General features: G+C 32.7%; 3 protein-coding genes and 3 non-coding genes across 14 annotated transcripts; 3 read left to right on the top strand and 3 right to left on the bottom strand.

The window, feature by feature from the left end:
- The first annotated feature begins 679 nt into the window (after positions 1-679).
- TRNAG-GCC (transfer RNA glycine (anticodon GCC)) lies at positions 680-750 on the top strand. Its single transcript has one exon. It is a non-coding gene; the product is annotated as a tRNA-Gly (tRNA).
- LOC130939896 (uncharacterized) lies at positions 735-1,645 on the top strand. Its single transcript, XM_057867964.1, has 2 exons — positions 735-912; positions 1,002-1,645. Exons 1-2 carry the CDS (start codon positions 882-884, stop codon positions 1,409-1,411), a joined length of 441 nt encoding a protein of 146 aa, XP_057723947.1. The 5' UTR covers positions 735-881; the 3' UTR covers positions 1,412-1,645.
- Positions 1,646-3,332: 1,687 nt separating this feature from the next.
- LOC130954410 (small nucleolar RNA snoR114) lies at positions 3,333-3,421 on the bottom strand. Its single transcript, XR_009076301.1, has one exon. It is a non-coding gene; the product is annotated as a small nucleolar RNA snoR114 (small nucleolar RNA).
- Positions 3,422-3,492, bottom strand: TRNAS-GCU (transfer RNA serine (anticodon GCU)). Its single transcript has one exon. It is a non-coding gene; the product is annotated as a tRNA-Ser (tRNA).
- A 103-nt stretch (positions 3,493-3,595) lies between these two features.
- LOC130961166 (probable protein phosphatase 2C 26) lies at positions 3,596-7,049 on the top strand. Of its 9 annotated transcripts, none has more exons than XR_009079397.1 (12): positions 3,596-3,781; positions 3,896-3,947; positions 4,333-4,412; positions 4,612-4,693; positions 5,013-5,083; positions 5,204-5,283; positions 5,478-5,575; positions 5,797-5,932; positions 6,040-6,117; positions 6,344-6,392; positions 6,593-6,616; positions 6,743-7,049. XR_009079397.1 is itself a non-coding variant. In XM_057886899.1 (12 exons), exons 1-12 carry the CDS (start codon positions 3,627-3,629, stop codon positions 6,793-6,795), a joined length of 963 nt encoding a protein of 320 aa, XP_057742882.1. In that variant the 5' UTR covers positions 3,596-3,626; the 3' UTR covers positions 6,796-7,049. The 9 variants fall into 9 exon arrangements, 6 of the variants coding, with proteins under 6 accessions (XP_057742882.1, XP_057742888.1, XP_057742892.1 ...); XM_057886899.1 differs by having other exon boundaries at positions 6,035-6,117; XM_057886905.1 differs by having other exon boundaries at positions 5,809-5,932; positions 6,035-6,117.
- A 294-nt stretch (positions 7,050-7,343) lies between these two features.
- On the bottom strand, positions 7,344-11,527 carry LOC130945396 (uncharacterized). The gene is made up of 2 exons (XM_057874120.1): positions 10,453-11,527; positions 7,344-8,109 (listed from the first exon to the last, which is right to left on the bottom strand). The coding sequence occupies exons 1-2, from the start codon at positions 11,227-11,229 to the stop codon at positions 7,894-7,896; spliced, it is 993 nt and encodes a 330-aa protein (XP_057730103.1). The 5' UTR covers positions 11,230-11,527; the 3' UTR covers positions 7,344-7,893.
- Between the last annotated feature and the right edge of the window lie 12,799 nt (positions 11,528-24,326).

Below are 24,326 nucleotides of genomic sequence, written 5' to 3' on the forward strand. Positions count from 1 at the left end.
TAATACATGTTCATCATGCTATTTAATTTACTTAATATAATATTTGTGACAAAAGCTGACACATGTCTCATGCTTTCTCGTTCTTATCGTCCCCGGAACTAAAATGGTTTGAATTTATGTCCATCATTTTTATGAGAAAAACTTGCCGTATGGAAGCTTCGGATTTAATTTAAACATTTGAACCTTTCTTGAACAATTTCTACCAAGAGATTCCAAGAGTGGTGTGGTCAGCACACATCACTTGTATTTTGCGAAGAGGTCTTAGGAGATCCTTTTGGCACCTAACCATTCTATTAGTTGCTTGCTATGTATATCAAAAATTATTACTAACTAATTTATAACATGTTGCCTGGAAATTATTCTTGAGTAGATATAAAATTATGTTAAATAAAACAGGGTAATAATTTACTTCTTTATATATATTCTTTGGCCAATTCTATGGTGCCTATGATTTGGTGCCTAAATTTTGCCTAACTTTTTTTTTGTAGTAAATTTTGAATTTTTAAAAATTATTTATTTTTATATTTTTTAAATTAAATATTAATTTTTAACTCTTTTTAGTAAATAGACACCATAGCATTCACCATATTCTTTTTATTGAATCCATGCAATTGGTATAGAATGTAAAAAATTTCTGAATGTCGACGATAAAAGTTTTATGTAACTGAGTTTTCTAGAAGCACCAGTGGTCTAGTGGTAGAATAGTACCCTGCCACGGTACAGACCCGGGTTCGATTCCCGGCTGGTGCACTGCATTTTTCATCTTTTACGATTATTATTGATTTATTGTTATTAAAATATCATTTCAGTTTCAGGGCGCTTATTTTACAGTTTCTTCCCTCTTCGATCTTTGCCTCCACTTTCTTCTTCAGCTCCCAACAATGAACTCTACCATCAATAATTTCAACCAAGGTGAAAACTAAATCTCTTCACAATGTCCATAATTTCATTTTTATTTTTTTTAATTTCATTATTTTTCCCTTTTTTTTTGTGTTGCGTAGAAAACGGGCACGGAAGCGATTCGGATACGAATTCCGGAGACGAGGCAGCTGCAGCGGAATACTACCAGCCGATCTCCGGCGTCGACGATGGCAGTGGCGAGTCGGACGGCGAGAACGGCATTAACGGTGTGGCTGAGAACGGGATCTGGTCTTTGGATCAAAACGACGTCGTATACGAAGAAGAAGAGGAGGAAGAAGAAGAGAGGAATAGAAGAGAAGAGATACGGAGGGCGTTCAGTGAGGACGAGAATAGAAGAAACGCGCCGCTGAGTGAGGAGAACGCGACGCGGGTTATGGAGGCCATGCGCGGCGTTTCTTTCGGCGGCGTGGCTCCCGATTGGGCCGATCGGGTTCCCGAGGACCGCTGGATCGATCAGCTTCGCAGGTTGAGACTGTCACCCAACACTTGATCAACATTAATCCTTATTTTTTCTTAATTAATTTTTTTAAGATTAATCTTATGCATATCTATCTAGAAAGACTCTCATGTTAATGAAGTTATTGATAGTCTCGGATATTTGCGCATGTGTTTATGAACGCCAAAATATTATTAACCATATGTTTTTTCCCCGCACATTCAAAAAAGTATGTAACGAGTTGAATTATAAATCATAACCACATATGATAAGAAAATTGATTGAAAATCGTATATTAAATTCCTTCTCGAATATTATTCCAACAACAATTTTACTAGCATATTTCGGTGTTAAAAAAAATTATGATATACACACTAAAAATAGTTATTAAAATCAATCACAATGTATTTATATATAATATATATTATTTAATATTTATATTTTAACATATATTTTATATTAGTCAACGGTGATTAATTTAATGATAGATTTTTGAATACACTTAAAATAGTAGCGTTAGAAAAGAGCTTAGAAGTACTCGAGGTTCCTGAATTTCCATTGATCTGTCAGAAAAAACGAAAGCATGGATAATGCCCTTGACACAAAAATGGGTTTGTTTTGTTAATTTATGGGAGAATTACCAACATGATTAATTTACACATTTAGGAAAATTCAGAAGGTTGATTTACACATTTTTAAAATTCTATGGCTTAAGTGCATAATTAACCCTAAGACTTTGCCTTGATTACTAACACTTCTACTACTTTTAAGCCCTGAGAGACAGCGTAGTTTTCCGAAGAACACAAAAAACATTATAATGAAGTTATCCATCAAAAACTTAGACACTAAATTTTGTCTGCTAAACTTGTCAAAGATCAGATCCATGAGAACCTTACATAGAGGACATAGGTAATTGGCAATTGGCGATCTGAACCTTCTCAGCTTCAGGGACTTCTTGATTCACTGCATGTCTGCATCACACAATTGTTGGACCTTCTCAGAGTCCAGTTCTATGACACTAACCATGGTGGCACTTTTAAGTTAACCATAGTTAGCAGTTGACACCAACTGTAGTTAGATTACTGTAGATTAATTGGTGGATGTAACTGTAATATAAAAAGCACAGTATATAGCTGTGTTGAATCCCTTTCGTGATTCACCATTATTCATCATCAAGTTAATCTTTCACATCTCTAATATCTATCAAGTTCTAATGTAAGTATATTATTTACAAACTAATAGTGAAGTAACAAATTGGCCTTAGAGCTAGCTACTCCTAATTTGTGGTGATTGGGGCTGAAAGAACACACCACCAGCAATAAGCAACCAAACTATTTAATTAAATTATTTGATACTAGCCCCTTTACTTCTTTTCAAATGTGCATTATATATCAAATGTTAATATCATGAACTTTTATATGATTATGGTCCACCTTAAGTGAAATGCTTCTAAATTATTTTATGACCTTTACCTGAATGGTGTATCTCCCTGAACTTTGAAGGTAAGATATCAATATGAGCAACAGAGATATTCCTTCTAGCACTCTGATCTCTTCTAATATAATCAAAGCTGTTAAATTTTCAAATGTCAATCGGATCATGGAAGCACTTTTGATTTTGGGTTATTCAAGAATTATTATTAGCTTAAACTAAACTATAAGGTGATAGCTTTTCCTTGATTTAACCGAACTAGTTCGTTGTCAACCACCACTACTTCTCCTGGCAGAAAACGAAAAGAAAAAACCACCCTTACCTAATTAATGAACCTTTTTAAAAGATGAGCGACATTCAAATTTGTTAGTAATAATTTTTGGGTATGTTGTATAGTGCCTACAAAATTAGCATGTTTCAATTTTATAAATTGTCTAAATACGAGTGTTAAGAGATCATACCAACACTAATACATGAGTCTATTATTAAACCAACAAATTCTATTGGCGTAGACAATGTTGGTTAACAAAAAATTGATATATTAGAGCTCAGATGCGTTCCTTTTCATCCGAGTGAACAGATGTTGGTGATAGACCCAATCCATCACAGTGAGCGCAAACCTCTTCACAGCTCTGCACCAGCCGGGAATCGAACCCGGGTCTGTACCGTAGCAGGGTACTATTCTACCACTAGACCACTGGTGCTTGTTGTGAGAATTATAAAATCTTTAATATTTATATCCTACTTTGTAATTTTGTTTCTTTTATTGTAAGTGATAAACGTTCATTTTCACAATTCATGGCAGTGGCAGTGTGTGAAGGAGAGGAAGAAGGAAGCAATGGCAATTCCCATATTGAGGGCTGCAATCATTCCTCACTCTCAACCACTCCTTCATTCTTCTATATCTGGTGGTATTGATGAAACTGCCAAAAAGAAGAAAAGACTGTTGCTTCCTTGTTGTTCTTCTTCTTCTGAGCTCAACCCTGCAATTCGGTCAGCTACTGACCAAACTATATCTTATCTGATTCTCTTTCATGGTTTTAGACTTGTTGGGCCTTTCTTAAACTTGGGTTTCTTTGTTTGTTTCATGTTTGCTTATGTTGATAGGTCAGAGGTTTCATTTTCTGTTGGGTCTTGCCTCCTTCCTCATCCAGACAAGGTACTAAGAGTGCTAAATTCTGATAAACCCATGTCATATTTATGTTTGGATTGGTAATTAGTGGAAACTAATAGAATGGAATAAGATGGAGAGGAAAGTAAGGGAATGGAATGGAGTAGAGTGATATAATCATATAATTGTTCTGTTCCATTGTTTTGATATTTTTGTTATTAAAATGGAGTAATTTTTCATTCTATTTTTTTGATATAGCAATGGAATATACTAATTTTGTTGGGGGAAAGAAATTAGCATTTTGCATTGAATCCTATTCCTCCCAAATTAGAGGGAAGAAAAGTACCAACACAAGATGGTGGCATTAGATGGAATTTATTCTATCATTTCCCATGTCCCTCCCACTTTCTGAAGTCCTGTTCTTTTTCTTAAGGTTGATAGAGGTGGGGAAGATGCTTTGCTTGTCAGCAACTATAATGGGGGAGTTCTTGCTATTGCTGATGGTGTTTCTGGGTATGCTACTCTCTCTCTCTCTCTCTCTCTCTCTATCTGTATCTAGCTCTTTCCTAGTGTAAAACTTCAATCATTGAACAAAAACAGAATATAAAACTTTGAAACTGGTTTTGATTAATTAACTTAACTGGAGTAAGATTGCATCATATGTTAAAATTGAGCTGTATTAACATTATCTTTTTCTCATTCTGTGCCACAGTTGGGCAGAAGAGGATGTGGATCCTTCGTTGTTCCCACGTGAATTCCTGGCTAATGCTTCTAATTTTGTTGAAGATATGGAGGTAATTACTGACAATGAATATTGTTTTTAAGTTATAATGATTCTGTTCTCAAGCTACATGCATTTTTTCTTGGGTGAATGACACTGTCCTCCCTTGAGGCTAAGGAATATTACACGCGAGTCTCTTCTGTTTGCAAAAAATACACTGACATTTCTATCTTACAAAATGTGATACCGAGCTCCCTACATGCCATTAACATCTTGGGTGGTATGTGTAAGCATGATGAATCAAGGGTATTGTTTGGAATATCGATGTGAATGTTTCTATGTAGTCAATGCTGTTGGCTAACTAGCAACTTGGATATTGTTGGGTTAATCAGGTGAACTATGATCCTCAAATTCTTATAAGGAAATCGCATGCTGCTACTTCCTCAACAGGCTCAGCCACTGTGTAAGTCCATTCACTTTTCAATTGGATTTTAAGTTTTCAGTAGATATATTCAAATATTTACTTGTGCATTTTAAACAATTCCACTTTTAAGTTACTTCATTTTCTATCTTTTTCATGAAGCATTGTTGCTATGCTGGAGAAGAATGGGATTTTGAAGATTGCCAATGTTGGGGATTGTGGATTAAGAGTTATCCGCAATGGTAAGATCTAATGCTATATTTCATCCAACTATGATCTTTGCTGATATGTCTAATGGAATTTGCTATATGAAAATTTTTGGGTAAATTAAAGTGAGATCCTCTAATGTTCTTGCTAATGTTTTCTTTCTTTCGCAACACCCTCCTCCAGTGTTGAGAGCTAAATCTTCTTTTATGTGCTGTTTTTCTTTTTCCAGGCAGTGTAATTTTTTCCACTTCACCACAAGAACATTACTTTGACTGTCCATTCCAACTGAGCTCCGAGAGGGCCGGCCAAACATACCTTGATGCAGCGGTACCCCTTCACATTCATCTTAACTTGCTTTAATTTCATCCTCTCACTCAAACTATGAAGAACCATGTGTTTGCTTAGGTTAAGGCCAAGACATGTAATGTTTACTCAGAATTGTGTGCTGGCCTTTGCACACAACCTTGCAATTTTGATTTATATTCTAATTTTTGCTTCGAGATATTTGTGGTTCTTTCTGTTATATCTTTTCATACCAACCTCTTCAGCTGGGAAAACAGGTAAGCAATGTGGAGTTGATAGAGGGAGATATAATTGTCATGGGGTCTGATGGTCTTTTTGATAATGTTTTTGACTATGAAATTGTTTCAACCATTGCTACGTACAGAGATGTTACTGAGGCTGGTATTGTCTTCCTTCTTTCCTTTCTTGTTGATTCATCCATTTGGAGGAATTTAGAAAACCACCATTTGAGCTTCACTAACCTGAAATTCATTTTGTTGCTAGCAAAGGCATTAGCTAACTTGGCAAGAATTCATGCCACGGATTCAAATTTTGATTCTCCCTATTCATTGGAGGCCAGGTCTAAGGTAAAGAAAAAGTTACCGCTTCCGTTTTGAAATGATGGTCAATTTCGACAAAGTAGTGTATTGAAAAATTAATATACTCGGATTGTCCAAGTATATTAATTTTTCAATGTACTACTTTGTCAAAATTGACAACTTTTTGAATCAGAGAAAGTTTAGTTAAGAGTTTCACAAACTTTGGTTCTCCCTTTTCATATTTTTTTTTAATGTTTCTCTACCAATATGCCAGGGTTATGATGCGCCGCTATGGAAGAAGATTCTTGGAATGAAGCTTACAGGTAAGGCAAAACACACCATAAAACGAGGGTATGCTCATGTGAAGATTTCCCATGACCTTATCGTGTTGATTTTCACCATTGATTAGATGTTTTTGACGTTCTATGGGTCTATACTTGGCTCCTCCTTCTTGATCAATGATGAGAATCAACACGATAATGTCGTGAAATTTCCACGTCTGAAAATCCGTTCCTTCTTACAGTTGTGTATTGCAAGGCGCATGGAGGTTTGAATTTATGACATCATGAAAGCTACTATTCGTATCTTTACCTAGAGACTAATCTTAGCAATTTTATAATGACTATTTTTCTCCGAATTTGTGGCTAACCACACTACTATATCATTGTATCAGGTGGGAAGCTTGATGATATTACCGTAATTGTTGGTCAGGTTGTAAGTTCCTGAGAACTGCTAATCCATCTTGATTGGTTGATTATACTTGAAGAAAGCAAAGATCCTGATTGTTGAGATCACCACAGCAGCAATTCTCTTCAGTATACTGTGATCACTAAATGTTGGTGATGCACTCGGAAAATGGACATCAGGATTTATCATGGAAATATTTATGCTTTGCTATGAAGTGTTATGTTGTGCATCATGCATTTAGAGTGTGTTGTATAATGTGATATTCTTTATAAATTAATTTTCTGTTTCTGAAATCTTAGGTCTGTTTCTGATGAAGGGTAGTTATGTAAGTAATTCTACAGAAAAATAACGTTATAATTACTGTCAATTTGAATTAGAATTCTGGTAAACAATACTCTCTTCAATTCGTTTGTCTGATATTTTAGACTTTGTTATATTCTTAATCAGTACTATAAGATCTAAAAAAATTAAAAAAATACTAAAAAGTGAGGTGACAAATGAAAGGGTAGGGAGAATTTCGGGGAAAAGGATGACCAGCCAAAACCAAATATAAACTATATGGAAAATTCAAAACTTAACTCTGTCCTGAGAATCCCACAAACACGAACGAATCACACATGACAAAACCTACCCTACCTGATTTCAACAACAGAGCAACAAATTAAAGAGCTAGATAAAAGTTTTGAATAACACAGTAGTTGCCATAAAAGTGAATCCCTTAAAGTTCCAGAATATGACAGTCCTTCTGGTCAAATGTTAATAATACAAAGGTAAAGAAACAAATGCATTATCATGAATCCTTAAACTATGGATTTGCTATAAGCGTGGGATAGGGGATGTATTCAAGGAATAACCTTGTCGTAAAAGGTATTAAATATTACAATGAGCTAAACAAAAATAATAAAAATATAATTGTAAGAATAATTTATCAAAATTGGCAGGGTGTACAATACTAAAAAGAATGTACCCCCTAACTTAAGCTAACGCCTGCCTCATAATTATGTAATCCTTCAGGGTTCTACAGGACTTGAAAAGCTAGGCCATGCCCCTGATTGAAGAAGCTCTTTACTAATGATGTTGACAAATAAACTAACCACAATGTAAATACAGAACAAGGGGTATTCTAACTCCATTTGTTCATATGATAGTGCTGCTGTCTTTACTCTGATTTAATTCTTGGAAAAAGGACTTCCCAGCCTCGTACGTTGACCAGCAGATTGCGGCTGCAGGAGCATGGAACAGCATCCTTGGAATCCATCCTCGCATGAGCCCTCTGTATCCATCCTTTTTCACTATTGTTTTTAAAACATCTGCAATTGAACTGTTCTCGAACCTATCGCATCCACAGACACCCTGCACCATAAACCGATATCAGATACTCCCTCCAGCAGATATTAAAATACCAACTATGATATTGGTTGTCCAGAAGCTGATAAGGTACATACAAAGGAATAACACGTGTATCTATATGCATAAAATTTCTTGCATGCATCTTAGCCTTGAAATGAGAATCAGATGGGTCATAATCAAAGACTAACTATTACTAACATAATCAATGGTAGACTAGCAATTTTTACAGTTTGACATTAAATACCTGATTAGTAACTCTCTCTTTCTCTCAACTCATTCCTTGTCTGTTCGCTGTGAACTTCTTGACTAAATATATTTTGGACTATTTTCAACTCAATCCACACAAGTACATTAAACTTACACCTCAGAATACGACTCTACCCTCGAGTATATGAATAATTTTTGAAGTGCTGGTTTCATAATATCATCTTTTTTATCAAGTTTATAAAGCATAATACCAATCATAAGTAAAATCCCGGCTCCAACTACCATTTCTTTCTTGATATTTGTTAAAATAAGTTGAGCAAGGTAAGTTATATTTTAAGAAGGGAAAACATAATTTGTACGAAACTGAGCCAACAAGGCAATAACATATAGATAGATCCAAACTTACAGGCTAAGTGTTGTAGGTATGTAGTATATACTAGATAGACACTTCAACACGGCATCAAACTTCCCATGAAACCAACATCACCAAACGATCAATTAAAATGATATTCATAGTTACACTTAAACGCAGCAAGTCTCTTAGGAAACCACTGGATCCTGGGACCAAGGCCATTTCTGGCCACCTAGATAACCTACTCCCAGGATATGTTTGGTTGGAGGGTAGAGAAGGGTTATGGAGGAAAATGTGTTTCGTTTCTAAGAAAAAGAAATTAAAAAAAGGGGGGGGTTAATTTTATCTTAATATCATCATTTATCGGATAATAAGAATCTAAGCTCAACTCCACCACAAATACATCTGGTCCATTCAAGGCAGCATGTAATCACATCCTCAAGTTTATAATGTTATTACTCCTTTCACACAGGCTACAGATTCGTGAGAAGAGAGCACACGGTGCAGAAGTTAGAACCTCGCACTCAGCATCCTAACACCCCACTAACCGGAACAAACTATTTCTGATAAATAACCCATAAGAGCTGTTCCATTAAATCATAATCTGAAATCCAGATCAACAACTTATTCTTCTCCTTGGTTGGTGTCTGCTACAAGGACATGACCCATTACCATCACTAATCTATGTTCATGACACTTCATGATTCTACATAGCATTACTAGGTTGCAACTTGTCATAAGCCTAATGCAATCAAAGGTTAGGCTATGCTATCACAAAATTTGCAAACAAACCATCATATTAGTCATTGAAGTCAACGAGTGACTGACATTAAATTCCTATCCAATGTTCGGAGGCCAATCCAAAGGTCCTGAAGTTGCTACAAGTCGGTCAAGATGTTGAGGGACTAACTTACTCTACTTTCTTTCTTTTCAGTTTTAGGTCAGCTTCAAGGACCTCAGCAGAGCTTCTAAAATTCCAGAGTCGAATTTGACATCAGCTGACAATTTCTTCGGTTAATTTGCAAGTATATTTGAATATTTGCAACTTGACCAGCATGAATAGGTAGACACAAAAGCCTAACACTGCAACTATCTACTCTATGATCATAATCCTCTTGAGAACAAATAACATTTTAGGCAGATACAAAAGTATAATTAAAAGAAAAACTTACAAGCTTCTACCCACTGAAAAGTGGTGTCTACTACATAGAACAAAAGCACCCATTGCATCCTATCATAAAATGATAAACCATATCTACAAACAAGTCAGCTTCAATATTTTTGTCAATAAATTTTCTTTGCCTTCCTCTATTTCGCCTGTCTTCTATTTATTCTAGTCTTCTTATCTCTGTAGGTATTCTCATTACCCGACTAAATCACCTAAGACAATATTCTCATATCTTTTTCACCAATAGGCAACAGGTGCTACCCCCAACCATTTCTTCTTTATAATGCACTCGTTCTAATTATACTCTCTAACATGTTCGTGCGCAAATTAAGCCTAATTATTAGAAATAGATAGATTAATTATAGGAGGGAAATAGTATAAACCAGAGGCATTAAGTGAAATATTACTAGAGTCTCTTCTACCTGATTTCTTCACTCAAATTCCCTCTCTACTCTCATGTTTTCTCAATAGTTGTACAATTCTCATACTAGACTCCTAAGATCCATATTGTTTCGTACTCTCTTGCTATCTAAATGCATTGATCCAAAGATGCAACGAATTTTCATATTTACATATAAATAACTATTGAATAAGTATAAAACAAACCCTACATATATACCTGACACTGTAACTGAGTTTTAACAACATCAAGTGGAGTAGTAACCGCTGCGGCCAAAGCACCGGCAGCGGCACCAGCAGTCGCATGGACAACCAACCGTTCGTCGTTGGCGCTCTCCGGTGTGGCCACCTCAATAAGGCCGCGTTTGGCAGCCTCATAAGTAACGAAATGGACCGCGGTAAAAGGCGCATTCATCAACACAGTGGTCCTATACGAAGCATAGAAAGCACCAAACCCTTCCTCACTCATCACCCTCTTCACACAGTCCCAGACACCACGATAACCATTCGCACCACTCAGCTGAAGCCTCTGCTTCACCATGTCCATCGGCGTGAACACTGCATCGCTCACAATAGTGGCACATACACCGGAAACAGCGTGCGCCAATGAATTGTTAGGGTTCCCGCGCGAGAAGAAGGTCTTGCAGGTTTCGTAGAAGGAGAAGTAGACGGCATGGGCCGGGCCTGCGCCCAGGCCCATTGCGCCGATTCCGCGGTAGAGAGCGATGGGCCCTCCGTTCGACGTGATGATGGTTCTTAGGGCTTGCGAAACGGTGACGTTTCGTTTGAGCGGACAGGTGCCTAGGGCTTGCATGTGGGTCTTGACAGTGTCGACGGGGAACATGGCCATGTGTTCGACGGAGCCAGCGACGGAACCGGAGATCATTAGCTGCCAGAAACGGAGGCCGTCTTGGGAGGTTAACGGCGCCGTTAATTCCCGAAACTCTGCGTTCTGAAATTTCGCTGCTGGTGTTGGTGTTTTTGCGTCTGTGGCCATGGTGGTGGTGTTTTTTTTTAAATATATATGTATTTAAATTGGTTGGTTAATTGGAGGTGTGAATCCGAATCCGAAAGGGTGTTTGAAGAATTGGAACTGTGATGTGGGATTTTTTTGTTGTTGGGTGGTGGAATGCGTTTTGTGTTCTTCCGCCATAAACGGATTTAGTTAATGGATAGAAGTGAAATGGGGATTGGACTTTACATTCTGAATCTGTAGGAGTGGAGTTGATGAAGAAAATGTCCGTTTGTGAAAGATAACTTGCAGTTATTTATTCAAATTGGGGTTCCAGATTCCACACGAATTTGTGTTTTTTTTTTCAATGACATTTGCAAAAATATTTTAAAAAAAAGTTCTGAGCCAGATTCCACACGAATTTGTGGGTTTTTTTTTTCAATGACATTTTGCAAATATACTTTTTAAAAAAAGTTATGAAGCAAGTTACAACTCTAACTAAATCCAACTAAATATTTTAAATTTCTGTGTGTCTATCATCGCTTCTTTTTTTTATTCTTTTTCGTTATCTTTGTTATCTTTCTCTTTTTTTATCATCATCACCAACAATACCACCACCTCATCCTCTTCTTTTCTCATTTAAATTTTTTTTCTCCTTTCTTTTTTTTCTCTTCTTTCATCATCATGATCATTATCATTATCATTATCATCAGCTTCTTATCCATATCGTTGTTATCGTTATCATCATTATTATTATTGTTGATGTTAAATTTTTGTCATGTTAATGTTGTCTGATTCAAAATTGATTTTCGATGTGTTTTTAATCATGATTCAATCTTATTTGTGTGATTTTTTTCTAACTCAGTTAATTGTGTCGCAATTGTTATGTAATTTCAGTTCATTTATGAGTTAATTATATCGCAATCATTATATAATTTTGGTTCATTTCTAAGTGAATTAAAGTGCATTTGGACTCGTTGTCCTGCACAATTCAAAACACTTTCTCTTCTTTCTTCTCATCTTCTACTGCTTCTTCTTTTTCATCTTTTTTTCTTCATCTTCACCTTCTTATTTTATTTTCTCAAAAAAAAATTTATTTACTCTCTTAAAAACCAAGAAAAAGAGAAGAAAATATCAAACAAAAAAGAAGAAGAAACATATTAATGACGTTGTCTGATCCAAAATTAATTTTGGATATGTTTTTTTATGATTCAGTCTTGTTTGTGTGCTTGTTTTCGAACTGAATTTATGTATCGCAATCATTATGATAACTTCCGATTCATTTCTGAGTTAATTGTGTCGCAATTCATTAGGTAATTTCAGTTCATTTATGAGTTAATTGTGTCGCAATCATTATATAATTTCGTTTCATTTTTGAGTGAATTAAGATGCATTTGGATTCGTTGTCCTATACAATTCAAAACTATTTCTCATTTTCGTCCTCATCTTCTACTACTTCTTTTTCTTCTTTTTCATCTTTTGCTTCTTCATCTTCTCTTTCTTATTTCATTTTTCAAAATTCTTTTTGATTGGCTCAAATTTAACACAATATCTGAATTTATACGTTAAATTTGAGTTTAGCTTTTGAATAATACCTTAGAAAACCAGTAAAATTAAATAGAAAAAACATAACAAGAAATAATGAATCCAATGAATATTTTTCAAGTATTCTACAGAGACAAAGAAAAAAGTATTTCATCAATCTTTACAATCCCAGAAAATGAAATCTCTCGAACAGTTTTTATATGAATTATGAATTTAATATAAGCTACCATGAATATACTCATTTTCTCTAAAAAGCCTTTTTTTAATTTTTTCCTCTGTCGTAGGCTTGTAGCTAAATTCTCCTCAATTGAATTTGAAGTCCATATGCAAAAATCTCTAAATTCATGTTATGTTCAATATCTTTTATTATTAACATCCATTGCTTCTCAAACCTGCAGATTGTTTACCATTGTTCTCTGCTTCTCTTTCTTTCTGAGTTAATTGTATCGTAATTGTTATATAATTTCGGTTCATTTATGAGTTAATTATATTCGCAATCAATTATATAATTTCGGTTCATTTATGAGTGAATTAAGGTGCATTTGGACTCGTCTTGCACAATTCAAAACTATTTCTCCTCTCTCTCATCATCTTCTACTGCTTCTTCTTCTTTTTTATCCTTTTCTTTTTTATCTTCACATTCTTATTTTATTTTTTAAAATTCTTTTTTATTTATTCTCTTGATAAAAATAAAATCAAGAAAAAGAAAAAATCAAACAAAAAGAAAAAAATATATTAATGACATTGTCTGATTCAAAAATTGATTTTGGATGTGTTTTTGTTTTTGAACTGAGTTTATGTATCACAATCATTATGGTAAATTTTCTTTTATTTTTGAGTTAATTGTGTCACAATTATTATGTAATTTCGATTCATTTCTGAGTTAATTGTGTCATAATCATTATATAATTTCAGTTCATTTCTGAGTAAATTAATGTGCATTTGGACTCGTTGTCCTGCACAATTCAAAACTCTTTCTCTTCTTCCTCCTCATCTTCTACTATTTTTTCTTCTTCTCTTTTCATCTTTTTCTTCTTCATCTTCTCTTTTTTATTTAATTTTTTCAAAATTCTTTTTAATTTACTCAAATTTAACACAATTTCTGAATTTATGTGTTAAATTTGAGTTTAACTCTTTGACAAAGCCTTAGAAAATCAGTAAAATTAAATAGAAAAAAAAAACATAACAAGAAATAATAAATACAATGAATATTTCTCAAGTATTCTACTAGAGAAAAAATATTTTATTAATCTCCACAACCCCAAAAATATGAAATCTCTCCAATAGTTCTGATATAAATTATGAATCTAATATAAAATGCCATGAGTATACTCATTTTCTCTAAAAGGCCTTTTTTTAATTTTTTTTCTTCTGTTGTAACTAAATTCTCTTCCATTAAATTTGAAATCCACATGCAAAAATCTCTAAGTTCATATTGAAAATCTTTTATTATTAACATCTATTGCTTTTCAAACCTGCAGATTCTTTACCATTGTTCTCTGCTTCTCTCTCTTTCTAAATTAATTGTGTTGCAATTATTATGTAATTTTGGTTTATTTTTGAGTGAATTAAAGTGTATTTAGACTTGTTGTCCTGCATAATTCAAAACTATTTCTCTTCACTTTCTAATGCAATAACAGTCATAACAGCAATAACAAAAGAATGATGAAGAAGAAAAAATACGCAAAAGAGAAAAAGAAAAATAACTTGATTTTTGTGAACGTAAATGACTTGGTTAAGAAAATAATTGTGTGCGTGTAAATGTAATTACTTTCTTTTAAATGAGAGTAATTTTTATTCGTGTTGAATTTACTTAATTGAACTTGGATGACAATATTATTTAAATGTGTAACAGATCTATTCTTTACTAAAGAGAGGATTCTCCAATCTGCATATAAACCATGAATTATAATTTTATTTAAAGATTTATTACTGATAGATAAAATAAAATTAAATTAAAATTTCACCCTTGTTTAATCTAATCACTAAACTAACCTAATTTAATTACCGCCATTCACACCTTGCTCGAAAGCTTTAGATTGCCCTCATTTTGAGCCCAACTGTCTTTGTTAGTTCAAAGTAACAACCTCAGAATACTAAGTAATTAATAAAATCCAACATTTTTTCTTGAGAAATTTTATGGTATTTCATGTCATTAACTTTTGAAGAAAAAACTAATTTCTCAAGCTCCGTCTACATATTTGAACAATTCCTTTTGTACGTGCATTCTTGTATTTTTATTTCATGTTGTACTTTTCTCTTTGCATATTTTTTTTAGATTATTTTCTTTTTTTTTCTTTTCAATTTTTAAGTTAACTTGGAGGATTCCGCAAAAATTGGCAGAAAAGCCAAAAACGAAAATGTCCCCGCAACGCAAATAAAAAATGGTGATGATCTGGGAGTTAGCACTTAGGAGATAAGGATTGGAATGGAGAGCATGGAGGCACTCTCGACCCTAGCCCATTCACACTTTTACAAGCCACTTGTGCTCATTAATATTTTTGTTATTTGATAATATTAGAAATATAAAATAAAATTTGACTGTTTTTTTTTTATTATTGTGAAATATTTTCGTTATTTTATTTTCACACCCCTGTCTCAATTATCATGCAGCATTGCAGTAGCTAGTTGCAGCAAACTTGCAATTATTGTACGTTCATTGACATCAACACACCATACCAAACCATGGCTTCAGCTAATGTGGTTAGCTTCTCTCCACAGCTGTTCCAATCGTATAATTTAATATATTTGTTCATAGAATATTTAATTAATTAATTAAATATCAGAGAAGAGAAGGTGAGAGAATATCTGGTTGAAAACAAACAAGAACATCAACTCCTGGGCCCCGGCCTGATACGTGTTCATGTTGATAAGTATTCCTAATGAGGGGCACCCCCCGCAAGGATTAGAATGCTATTCTATTCTATTCCCATATATTCTACTGAAATCTCAATTGAGAGCGACCCAAAACATAGTCCAATTTGTTATTTTTTTATAGGGTTTATCTACTGTACAGATACATGTTTGTACTTACAGATTTTGATTTAAAAGCGTATCACTAAAAATATTGCTTAAAGAGAAAGTGTTACCCTTAATTATTAACTTGGTTCTGATACCAATTTTTAAAAGTAAAACGATTTTAAAATTTTTTCAAATAATTTGCCAATTCATAATCAAAAGTATTGACCATAATTCTGATTTTTATAGTTTTTCAATCTTGTTTTAGTTTATAATATTCTTTTTTGCATGGATTATTGTATATAAAATTTTTTATCTGTTTATCTTTTTCTTTAATATATTTTCTTAAATCCTCAAAAACTTCTTTTATTTCTACACTTTCTGTTGTTTCTAAATATCTTTTTAATTTTTCAACTTCATTCTCCATTTTTTCTTTTAATAGCTTTAATTCTTTTAAGTCAAAATATGGTTTTCCAGGCATTTATAAATTTTTTAAGTTTAACTTCAACCTGTTTATATTTATTCTTATTTCTATCCTTTTTATTATAAGGTCATCAATTTCGATCTGAAGATTATTTAATTCCCTTTTATACTCCTTTATTTTACTTTTTAATTTTTTCGCCCTTTTCCTTTTTATTTTATTTTCTGGTCTCTCAATCTTTGTATGCTTCATTATTTATTTTAGAATTTCTGCAAATTCTATCATCGATTCATCACTATTTTCTAGAGATTCTATTAATTTTTCTAGCTCTTCGACTTCTCTTTTTAACTTGTCATAGATTATTTTTAGAGCTTTAAATGCTCTTTGATTTATTTCAGAAAACTGTAAATAATTCAACCGATTTTCTCTTTCAAAGAGCTCTTGTTTCTTGTCTTGATAAATTACATATATTTTTTCTTTATTTATTGTCATAATTTAATGTTTAGGGTTTCATTTAATTTTTCGACCTTTTTTGTTAATTCTTTTATTTCAGAATTTTCTTCTTTAATATTTAACTTGGATAAACTTAAAGGGCTATTAATTTTAGATTCTCTTATTTGAAAATTCGATGAAACTAATTTTCCTGATGGTTCTTTTAATAATAGAACTGGATTTTCAATAGCTTTATATTTTGGTATTTTTGTTTTTACAATTTTCTGAAATAATTCATCAACATAAATTCTTTCTCTGTTTTTAAATATTATACTATGATGGCTATTTGTTAAAGCATAATTTATTGCATATGTAATTGAAAATGGTTCATCGTCTTGTTCCATTAGATTCTTTCTGTGAAATTTATAAGCCAAACTTATAGATCTTCTAAGATTTTCAGTTGATAAAGGTATAGCATATCCAAGATGGGCATTGAATTTAACATTTACGTTTGCCAAGTTTCCATGAACAATTCCAATTATTTGATCTATTGGGTCATCAGTAATTCTTTTGTCACAGATTGCTAAACTTATTGGTGAATTAATTCCTTTCATATATGTAGATTTGATTAAGACTTGTATAGTACTAATATGAATCCATCCAATTTTAGATCTTTTTTGTTGATCCTTAATTTTCTCAATCTGTTTACTCAATTCTTCATCATTTATCAAAGCTATTTCAAGTTCTCCATTGGCGGATTTTATCTTTATAGGGGCTTCAAGTTGAATTTTTCCATAGTATATTATATTTTTTCTATTAAAAACTTCTTTTAAAAGATTTTGTTTATTAAAATTTTCATTTGATTTGAGATTTAATCCTGTTTTTAGAACAGCCTGTTTTTCATTATCTAATAAAGCAGATAATCTATAATAATCAGATTCTTCCGTTAATTCTAAACTTTCTAAATAATTCATAACTAAGAGATTAGGATAAAGGCGTACCTTTCTGGAGAAAAACTTCCTTTATTTAGAATATTTTACATAAGATGTTTTTATCTCCAGATGGGAGATTGTAGATACTAACTCCAGAGGGGAGTTTAGAATTGGTTTTTCCTAAGGAAATTCTTCTTCAGACTATAGAATCGCCTCGGCAGCTTCCTCCTTGCTCTCCTAGCATATGAGTACTCTTAGCATTCTGCTTTCTATTATTTGATGTCTTCTACAATTGTCTAAGCAATCTATTTATAATGGTTGGGTCTGATGGACAATTTCCATCCTTACCCTTCTTATGACGTCATTGCTTACGTCATTGTTTATTATCTTGCACCAGCTACATTGTTGGTGCTCTATGACCTAAGCGCTTACGTCATTATGCAATAATGTCGAGAGATGCTTCAGATGCGCTGTCCTCTTCTTTTATGTGGGTGGATGAGCTGTCCTCTTCTTTTATCATGTGGGTGGATCCCATTTCATTATTGCTTTCTTCAAATATTTCTGAGACACACAGCTGGCACTTGTGGTCTTCTTTGTTTTTTATCAAATAGCAGATATTCCTTTTTATCCCTTCAGGGAGTTTTTCTAAGAGTCCATATAGATTGTAGAATATAGATTCAAACTCTACCAAGAGTCTCATCTCTCTCTCTTCAATTTCATTTCTTTTACTGGACACAAGCAGAGTATTTCTGCTTTTATAATTGATTCTTGTGTGAGATTCCCTTGTTATCTTTTGAGTTCTTTCGAAGACCCTTGCTAGTGTGCTGGCTAGTCTACCTTCATGACTGTAGATTGTTAAATCTTGAACTTGATCAATTGGTTGAAAATTTCCTGGGAAGATGGACATAAATATTACTTGATGTGCTGGAACCAAGCATTCTTCTTCTTCATTAAAAATAGGTTGACTATTCGTAAATTTTAGGGATATATCCCTTGGATTTACATTGTCAATCATATTTTTAAATCTCTTTACTGCATCAACGAATCCTGCAGGAAACTCACTAATAATTTTTAGATCATTAAAAATTAAAATTGTATCAATTAATCCATACTGAAAAAACTGATATGTGTCCGATGGGGAAGCATCTGAAAATATAACCAGCTTTGTTAGCTGCTCTTTGGCAATAGGATAATATCCCAAAATTGCCCTTTTTTTCTTCAGTCCAATTTAGGACTATGTTGAGGGTTTCTCTGAGATTTGATCTACAGACCCTTTTCTTTTCCATGATTTCAGCTCTTGTAGGAATATTTCTCATTATTCCTATTCTCTGGGCTTGAATCGGAGCTTTATCTGCTCTTTTTAGAGTTTGTTCTGGATGAAGAGCTTCATATTCCCTGAAGGATTCCTTTGCCTCTTCTAGTGTTGAAAATCCTCCTTTATGAATTATCCTTGACTGGTGTGTGAATGGTGCTGCTTTTTCCCAGGCATCATATACTCCTTTCATGGGGCCATTATAAATTACATAATATTTTTTTATCTTGGGTGGATTTTTTAATGATTTCAGCAATTGTTTTATTTTTCAAAATTTTTTCTTCACCTGATTTGTCCACCATGCTTAGCTGGCTGAACTCTGATGGTTTTGCTTGTTGTGTTGATTTCATTGCTTCAATGGCCTTCTTGAGAGATTGGATCTGTGTCCTTAGTTGCTGGCAATGCTTGCATTTTTCGAGTTCTTGCTCATATTTTTGAATTTCTTGATCTAATGCGTTGTAGACGAACTTCATTCTCTTGTTAATGTATCTGCAATAACATTTTTGTCACCCTTAATATATTCAATTTTTATTGGATATTGTAACAAAAATAATTGCCATCTTACCAATCGTCCATGATTATAATCAACTTTTAAATTATATCGTATGAAACCTGTTAGGTAACTTGAATCTGTCCTTAATGTAAACTCTCTGGGTAGTAAATCAATTTTCCATTTCTTAAGAGATTTAATTGCTGCTAGAGTTTCCTTTTCATGAGTGGTATATCTCTGTTCTGTTGGAGTAAAAGTCCCTGAAATATACCTGCAAAGTAATTCCTTTGGGGAATATTTAGAATCTAGTGATTCTTTTTCTTGTTCCAAACTTTTTATAGCTTTCTTAGCTTTTAGACATCCTGACCAGGTTATGTCTGAAGCATCTGTTTCTACTATTAAGTAGTCATTTTCTTCTGGAATATAAAGTTCTAGAAGTTTTTTCACATAATTCTTTAATTCTTTGAATTTGCATACTGTCTTTTTCATCCCATTTCCATTCTTTTTTAGTACTTATTTTTGGAAATAAGCTTTTAGTGTATTCTGTTATATTCTTTAAAAAACCTTGATCAGAAATATAATTTATACACCCTAAAAGTCTTTATAATTGTTTTCTATCTTCTATTTTATTAGGAAATAAATTTACCTTTTCTATGACATTTGGCTGAAGTTTTAGCTTTCCTTGAATGGATAGAATTAATCCAAAAAACTCTATTTCTTGTTTTGCTATTCTTGCTTTCTTTTTGCTAAGAACTAATCCTTTTTCTTTACATCTTTCTAAAACAACTAATAATTTCTGAAGATGATATTCTTTATCCTGTTTTGTAAAAATTAGTATATCATCAATGTATACTAAAACAAATTCATTTAACTCTTTTAGATTTTCTTCCATAAATCTTTGATAAATACCTGGGGCTTGTTTTAATCCGAATGGTAATACATTCTATTCATAGAGCAACATACTTGTTGATTCTTTTGTTGGGCAAGTAAAAGCAGTTAATTTCTTTGTTTCTTCATCTAAACGAAGTTGCCAATATTCTGATTTTGCATCAAGAGATGAAAACCACGTTGCTCCTTTGATTTTTTCTAAAATAGAATCTTTTCTTGGAAGTTTATGAGCATCACCAATAGTTGCTTCATTCATTTTTTTTATAGTTAATAACCATCCTTCGTTTTCCCCTTTTAATTTCATTATTGTTTTTGACGTAAAAGGCTGGAGCCGCATGAGAACTTTTACTTAATCTTATAATTCCTTTTTCCAAAAGATCTTTACATTCTAATGAAAACTCTTCTCTATCTCTTGCGGAATAAGGAATTTTATTTGGAACATTTATTTCTTTTGTAGGATCTTTTAATTTAATGCTTACTAATTCGTTATTTGTATTTTTAATATCTAAAGAATTTTCAGCATAAATTTTATCCAAAAGTTCTTCTATCTTTATTTCAAGATTATTTTTTGGAATATTTATCTGAAAGTATAAATTTAAATAACATGTCTCTAATATAGAAAATATTTTAAATTTTAAGATCTTATCTATAGTAGTAGTCGGTATTTTTATACGTTTTGATTTTTGATTTATTGAAGAATCGTGTGGAACTTTTAAAACTATATATGTTAATTATTGAATGAATGGATGATATAGCTTTAAAAAGTTATTTCCTATAATAAAATCCATTCCAGAATCTAACATATATATAGATGGAACAATGAACCTATAATTTTGAATAAAAATTTCAGCCATCTCTGCTTTTTGGTCAATTTTATGTATTGATTTGTCAGCTATTCTAACTCTTAATGGTTTCTTTAATTTTTTCCAATCAAGTTTTAGATTTGAACTAGCAAAGCATTGTGTTGCTCCAGAATCTATGAAAGCATTTATAAACTTTTCTGTTATTTTTATAGTAATAAATGTAGCATTATTACTCAATCTCTGAGTCTATTTTTGAGACATATTCAAAAATATAGTCTAAGTTATCATCAGATTCCTCTAATTGTTCCATGAAACAAGACTTAGCAATTTCTATTTGCTTAGTAAGATCTTTTTTATCCTTCTTTTTGGGACATTCATTCGCATAGTGTCCTTCTTCTTGACAATACCAACACTTGCAATTTTCTTTTTTATTCGGGTAATAGTCATTTTTTTGTCTTTTATTTTTATTGTTATCTCTTTTTCTAAAGTACCTCTTTTTTCTCCAGTTTGGATAGTATTTTCTTTTTCTAAATTGATATTTTCTTTTTCTTTGAAAATTTTTATTAAGACCATATTTTTGGGGTATTTCTTCATTATCCTGACAGCAAATTCTAATTATATTTGCAAATCTTTTTTGAGTCGCTTCTTGCATACAACGTTCTTTTATTTCCTCTCTTATTGTAGAGGTTGCTCCACCAAAATTATTTTCAATTGTCCCTCTATTTATTTCTCTTATAAATCTTCCCATTATAAATTCATTAGCAGGATATGGAAGTTTTGTTATATACATACTAAGATAATGATTTTTATCTTCTTCTTTTAATTTGTAATAATGTATTCTATATTCACATATATAAGACTCTACATTACATAGATCATATATCTGAATATTAGCTAGATGGTTTTTTGCTTCTTGATATTCTTTATTATAGACTTCTTGTCTATGATCTATAATATTTTTTTCAAAAAATTCTTTATATAGAATCATCATTATATATAATATTTTATCATAAGCTATTATTTTTGTTGCTAATTCTTCTATTATTTGGTTATCTATTGATGTCATATAATCTCTTATAGTTCCTTTAGTATGAAACCCTATGTAATTCCAAATATCTCTTCCAAACAATTCACTAAGTTTTGGATTAGTAAATGCTTCTAATAAAAAGGAATTCAACCAATTTTCAAAAATTTCCTTTTCATTCTTTTTTACAGTCTAAGTCAAGCATTCTTTCTCGTTCCATTTCCTGGATTTTAGGAACGTATTTTGATGGTATTTTTGTATATTTTGAATCTTTATTTATAAACCCTTTTTTGAAAGCATAATTATCAAAACCTGTTTCCTATTTAAATTGAGATTGATTATCCTTAGATGTTTCAGCTTCATTTTTTACTTGTATTGGAATTGCTGGTTCTTCGTCACTTGAATAATCTAGAATGTGTTCTTCATTTTCTATATTTTCAGAATTAACTAACTATTCTTCTATTTGAAAACCATGTTCCATAATATTATTTTCTTGAGCCATTTTTAATTGTTTAAAAAGCATTGTAACTTCTTCTAATTTTTCTTCAATATTCATAATTTCAATGGTGGTTTTACTTTTAGATCTGTTATGTTAATTATATTTTGAAATTTTTCTTCTTTGGGATTCTCTTTTTCCTTATCCCTTTGAAATTTTATAGATACTAATATTTCTTCAAGCATATCTACTATAGAATTTAATTGTGGGTTGAAGGTATGATAAAGATGTGGGGAATCATTTCCATGGTAACATTTTTTAGAAATTCCGTGTGAAAAATAAGTTTTTTCAGGTTTTTGAAGTCCTTCAATAAAACTTATAGTAAAATAAAGATTTTGAGAAAAATCATTTTGTATTGATTTTAAGAATTTGGTGTCATTACAATTAACATTAGTTAAAATCATTAATTTTTTATCTATTAATTTTGATAACTTAATTATTTCTTCTCTTAAATCTTCTAATTTACTTTTTCCCATTAGGTGACGCTTTTCTTTGTGAAGAATTACGGTTTTGAGTAAAAAGCGTAGCTTTAGAATGTGTAGTTTAAATTTTGCCATATCATTATATCTTTAAATCTGTACAGATTTAGATCTGTACCATATAATTTTCTTTTTTTATAAACATTAATTAATAATATTTAAAATTATTGACTAAAAATATAATGTCAGACCGTTAACTAAATATCCTAACCATTTTAATTGAAATTACCGTTTCTTAGATTTTTCCATTTATATATTTAAAAAAGTTTAAAAAATCAATGTACAGGATGATTCTGATACGATCTAGGAGGAGGATCGGGAATCCGCGGGTCGAGTTAGACGCTGGATCGTCCGGATGGAGAGGAGGGGAGGTACCTGCAAAGACACTCCGACGCTCAAGTCAGAATATATCTAAGAGGTGTAAGGTATGAGGAACGAATGAATACCTGAGGGGACTTGGGTCCTCTATTTATAGGTGATGGTGGTTTTCTTATCTTTATCTTATCTGGCTAAGATAAGAGGAACTTTTGAATTCAAAAGTTAGTTAGGACTCTGGGGGCCGGTTTCAGGGCCTTTCTAGAGAGATGAGATGGGTTGGCCCGAGAAACCGGTTTCGGGCTCGATGACGGGTCCCGGATTCGTGGGCCGGATCCGTAACAGTTGCCCCCGTAGCGGGAGAGCGAGTAAGGTCGGTTTGTCGCTAAGAGTTTGAGACGTTTCTTACTGTCTCTGGTGCTGGTCGAGTGTTCGTTTGGCGACGAGGTCGGTTTCTCGATTTCGTTTGGTAAAAGATTCGTCTTGACCGTATTTTGGTCTTGACGTGACCTTTCCGTGCCTGCTGCGCCTGTTTGAGTCCTTTGAGGCGTAATTGATTACTTTTGCTTTTCCGAGGGGGGCATTTATTGAGGAGGTGTTTTCTCTTTTTTGCCCCCACCAGTTTTTGTTACGTACAGGGTCAGTTGTGTCCTTTTGTCTTTTTGAAACCGTTTCGTTTTGGCCCTTTATTTCCCTCGCCCGTTTTTTCTTTTGAAAGAGAACTTCTTCATTTCCTGAGAGAAAAAACTGCTTAGTGGATTTTTGCTTTCTGGTGCTGTTTCTGCTTCTCCTCATTTCCCTGTATTTCTTCAAGTTTTCTTCTACCTTTACCAGGTTGGTTTTTTCTTTTCTGTTATTTCTTCCATGCGTTTGTTTGTGTGCCTGTTTCTGTTTTTGCCATGTTTTGTTCTGCCTGCTTCCCTTTTTGTTTTGCTGTGTTTGGTGTTTGAGTTTGGGGAAGGGGCTGAGCACCGCCATTTTCTGCTTTGCTTTGTAGTGGTGTTTAGGTTTTTATTTTTCGTAATTGTGTCGAGTTGGTAGGCTGAT

The sequence above is a fragment of the Arachis stenosperma genome, chromosome 1 (genome assembly GCF_014773155.1).
Source record: "Arachis stenosperma cultivar V10309 chromosome 1, arast.V10309.gnm1.PFL2, whole genome shotgun sequence".
NCBI classification, from domain to species: Eukaryota; Viridiplantae; Streptophyta; class Magnoliopsida; order Fabales; family Fabaceae; genus Arachis; species Arachis stenosperma.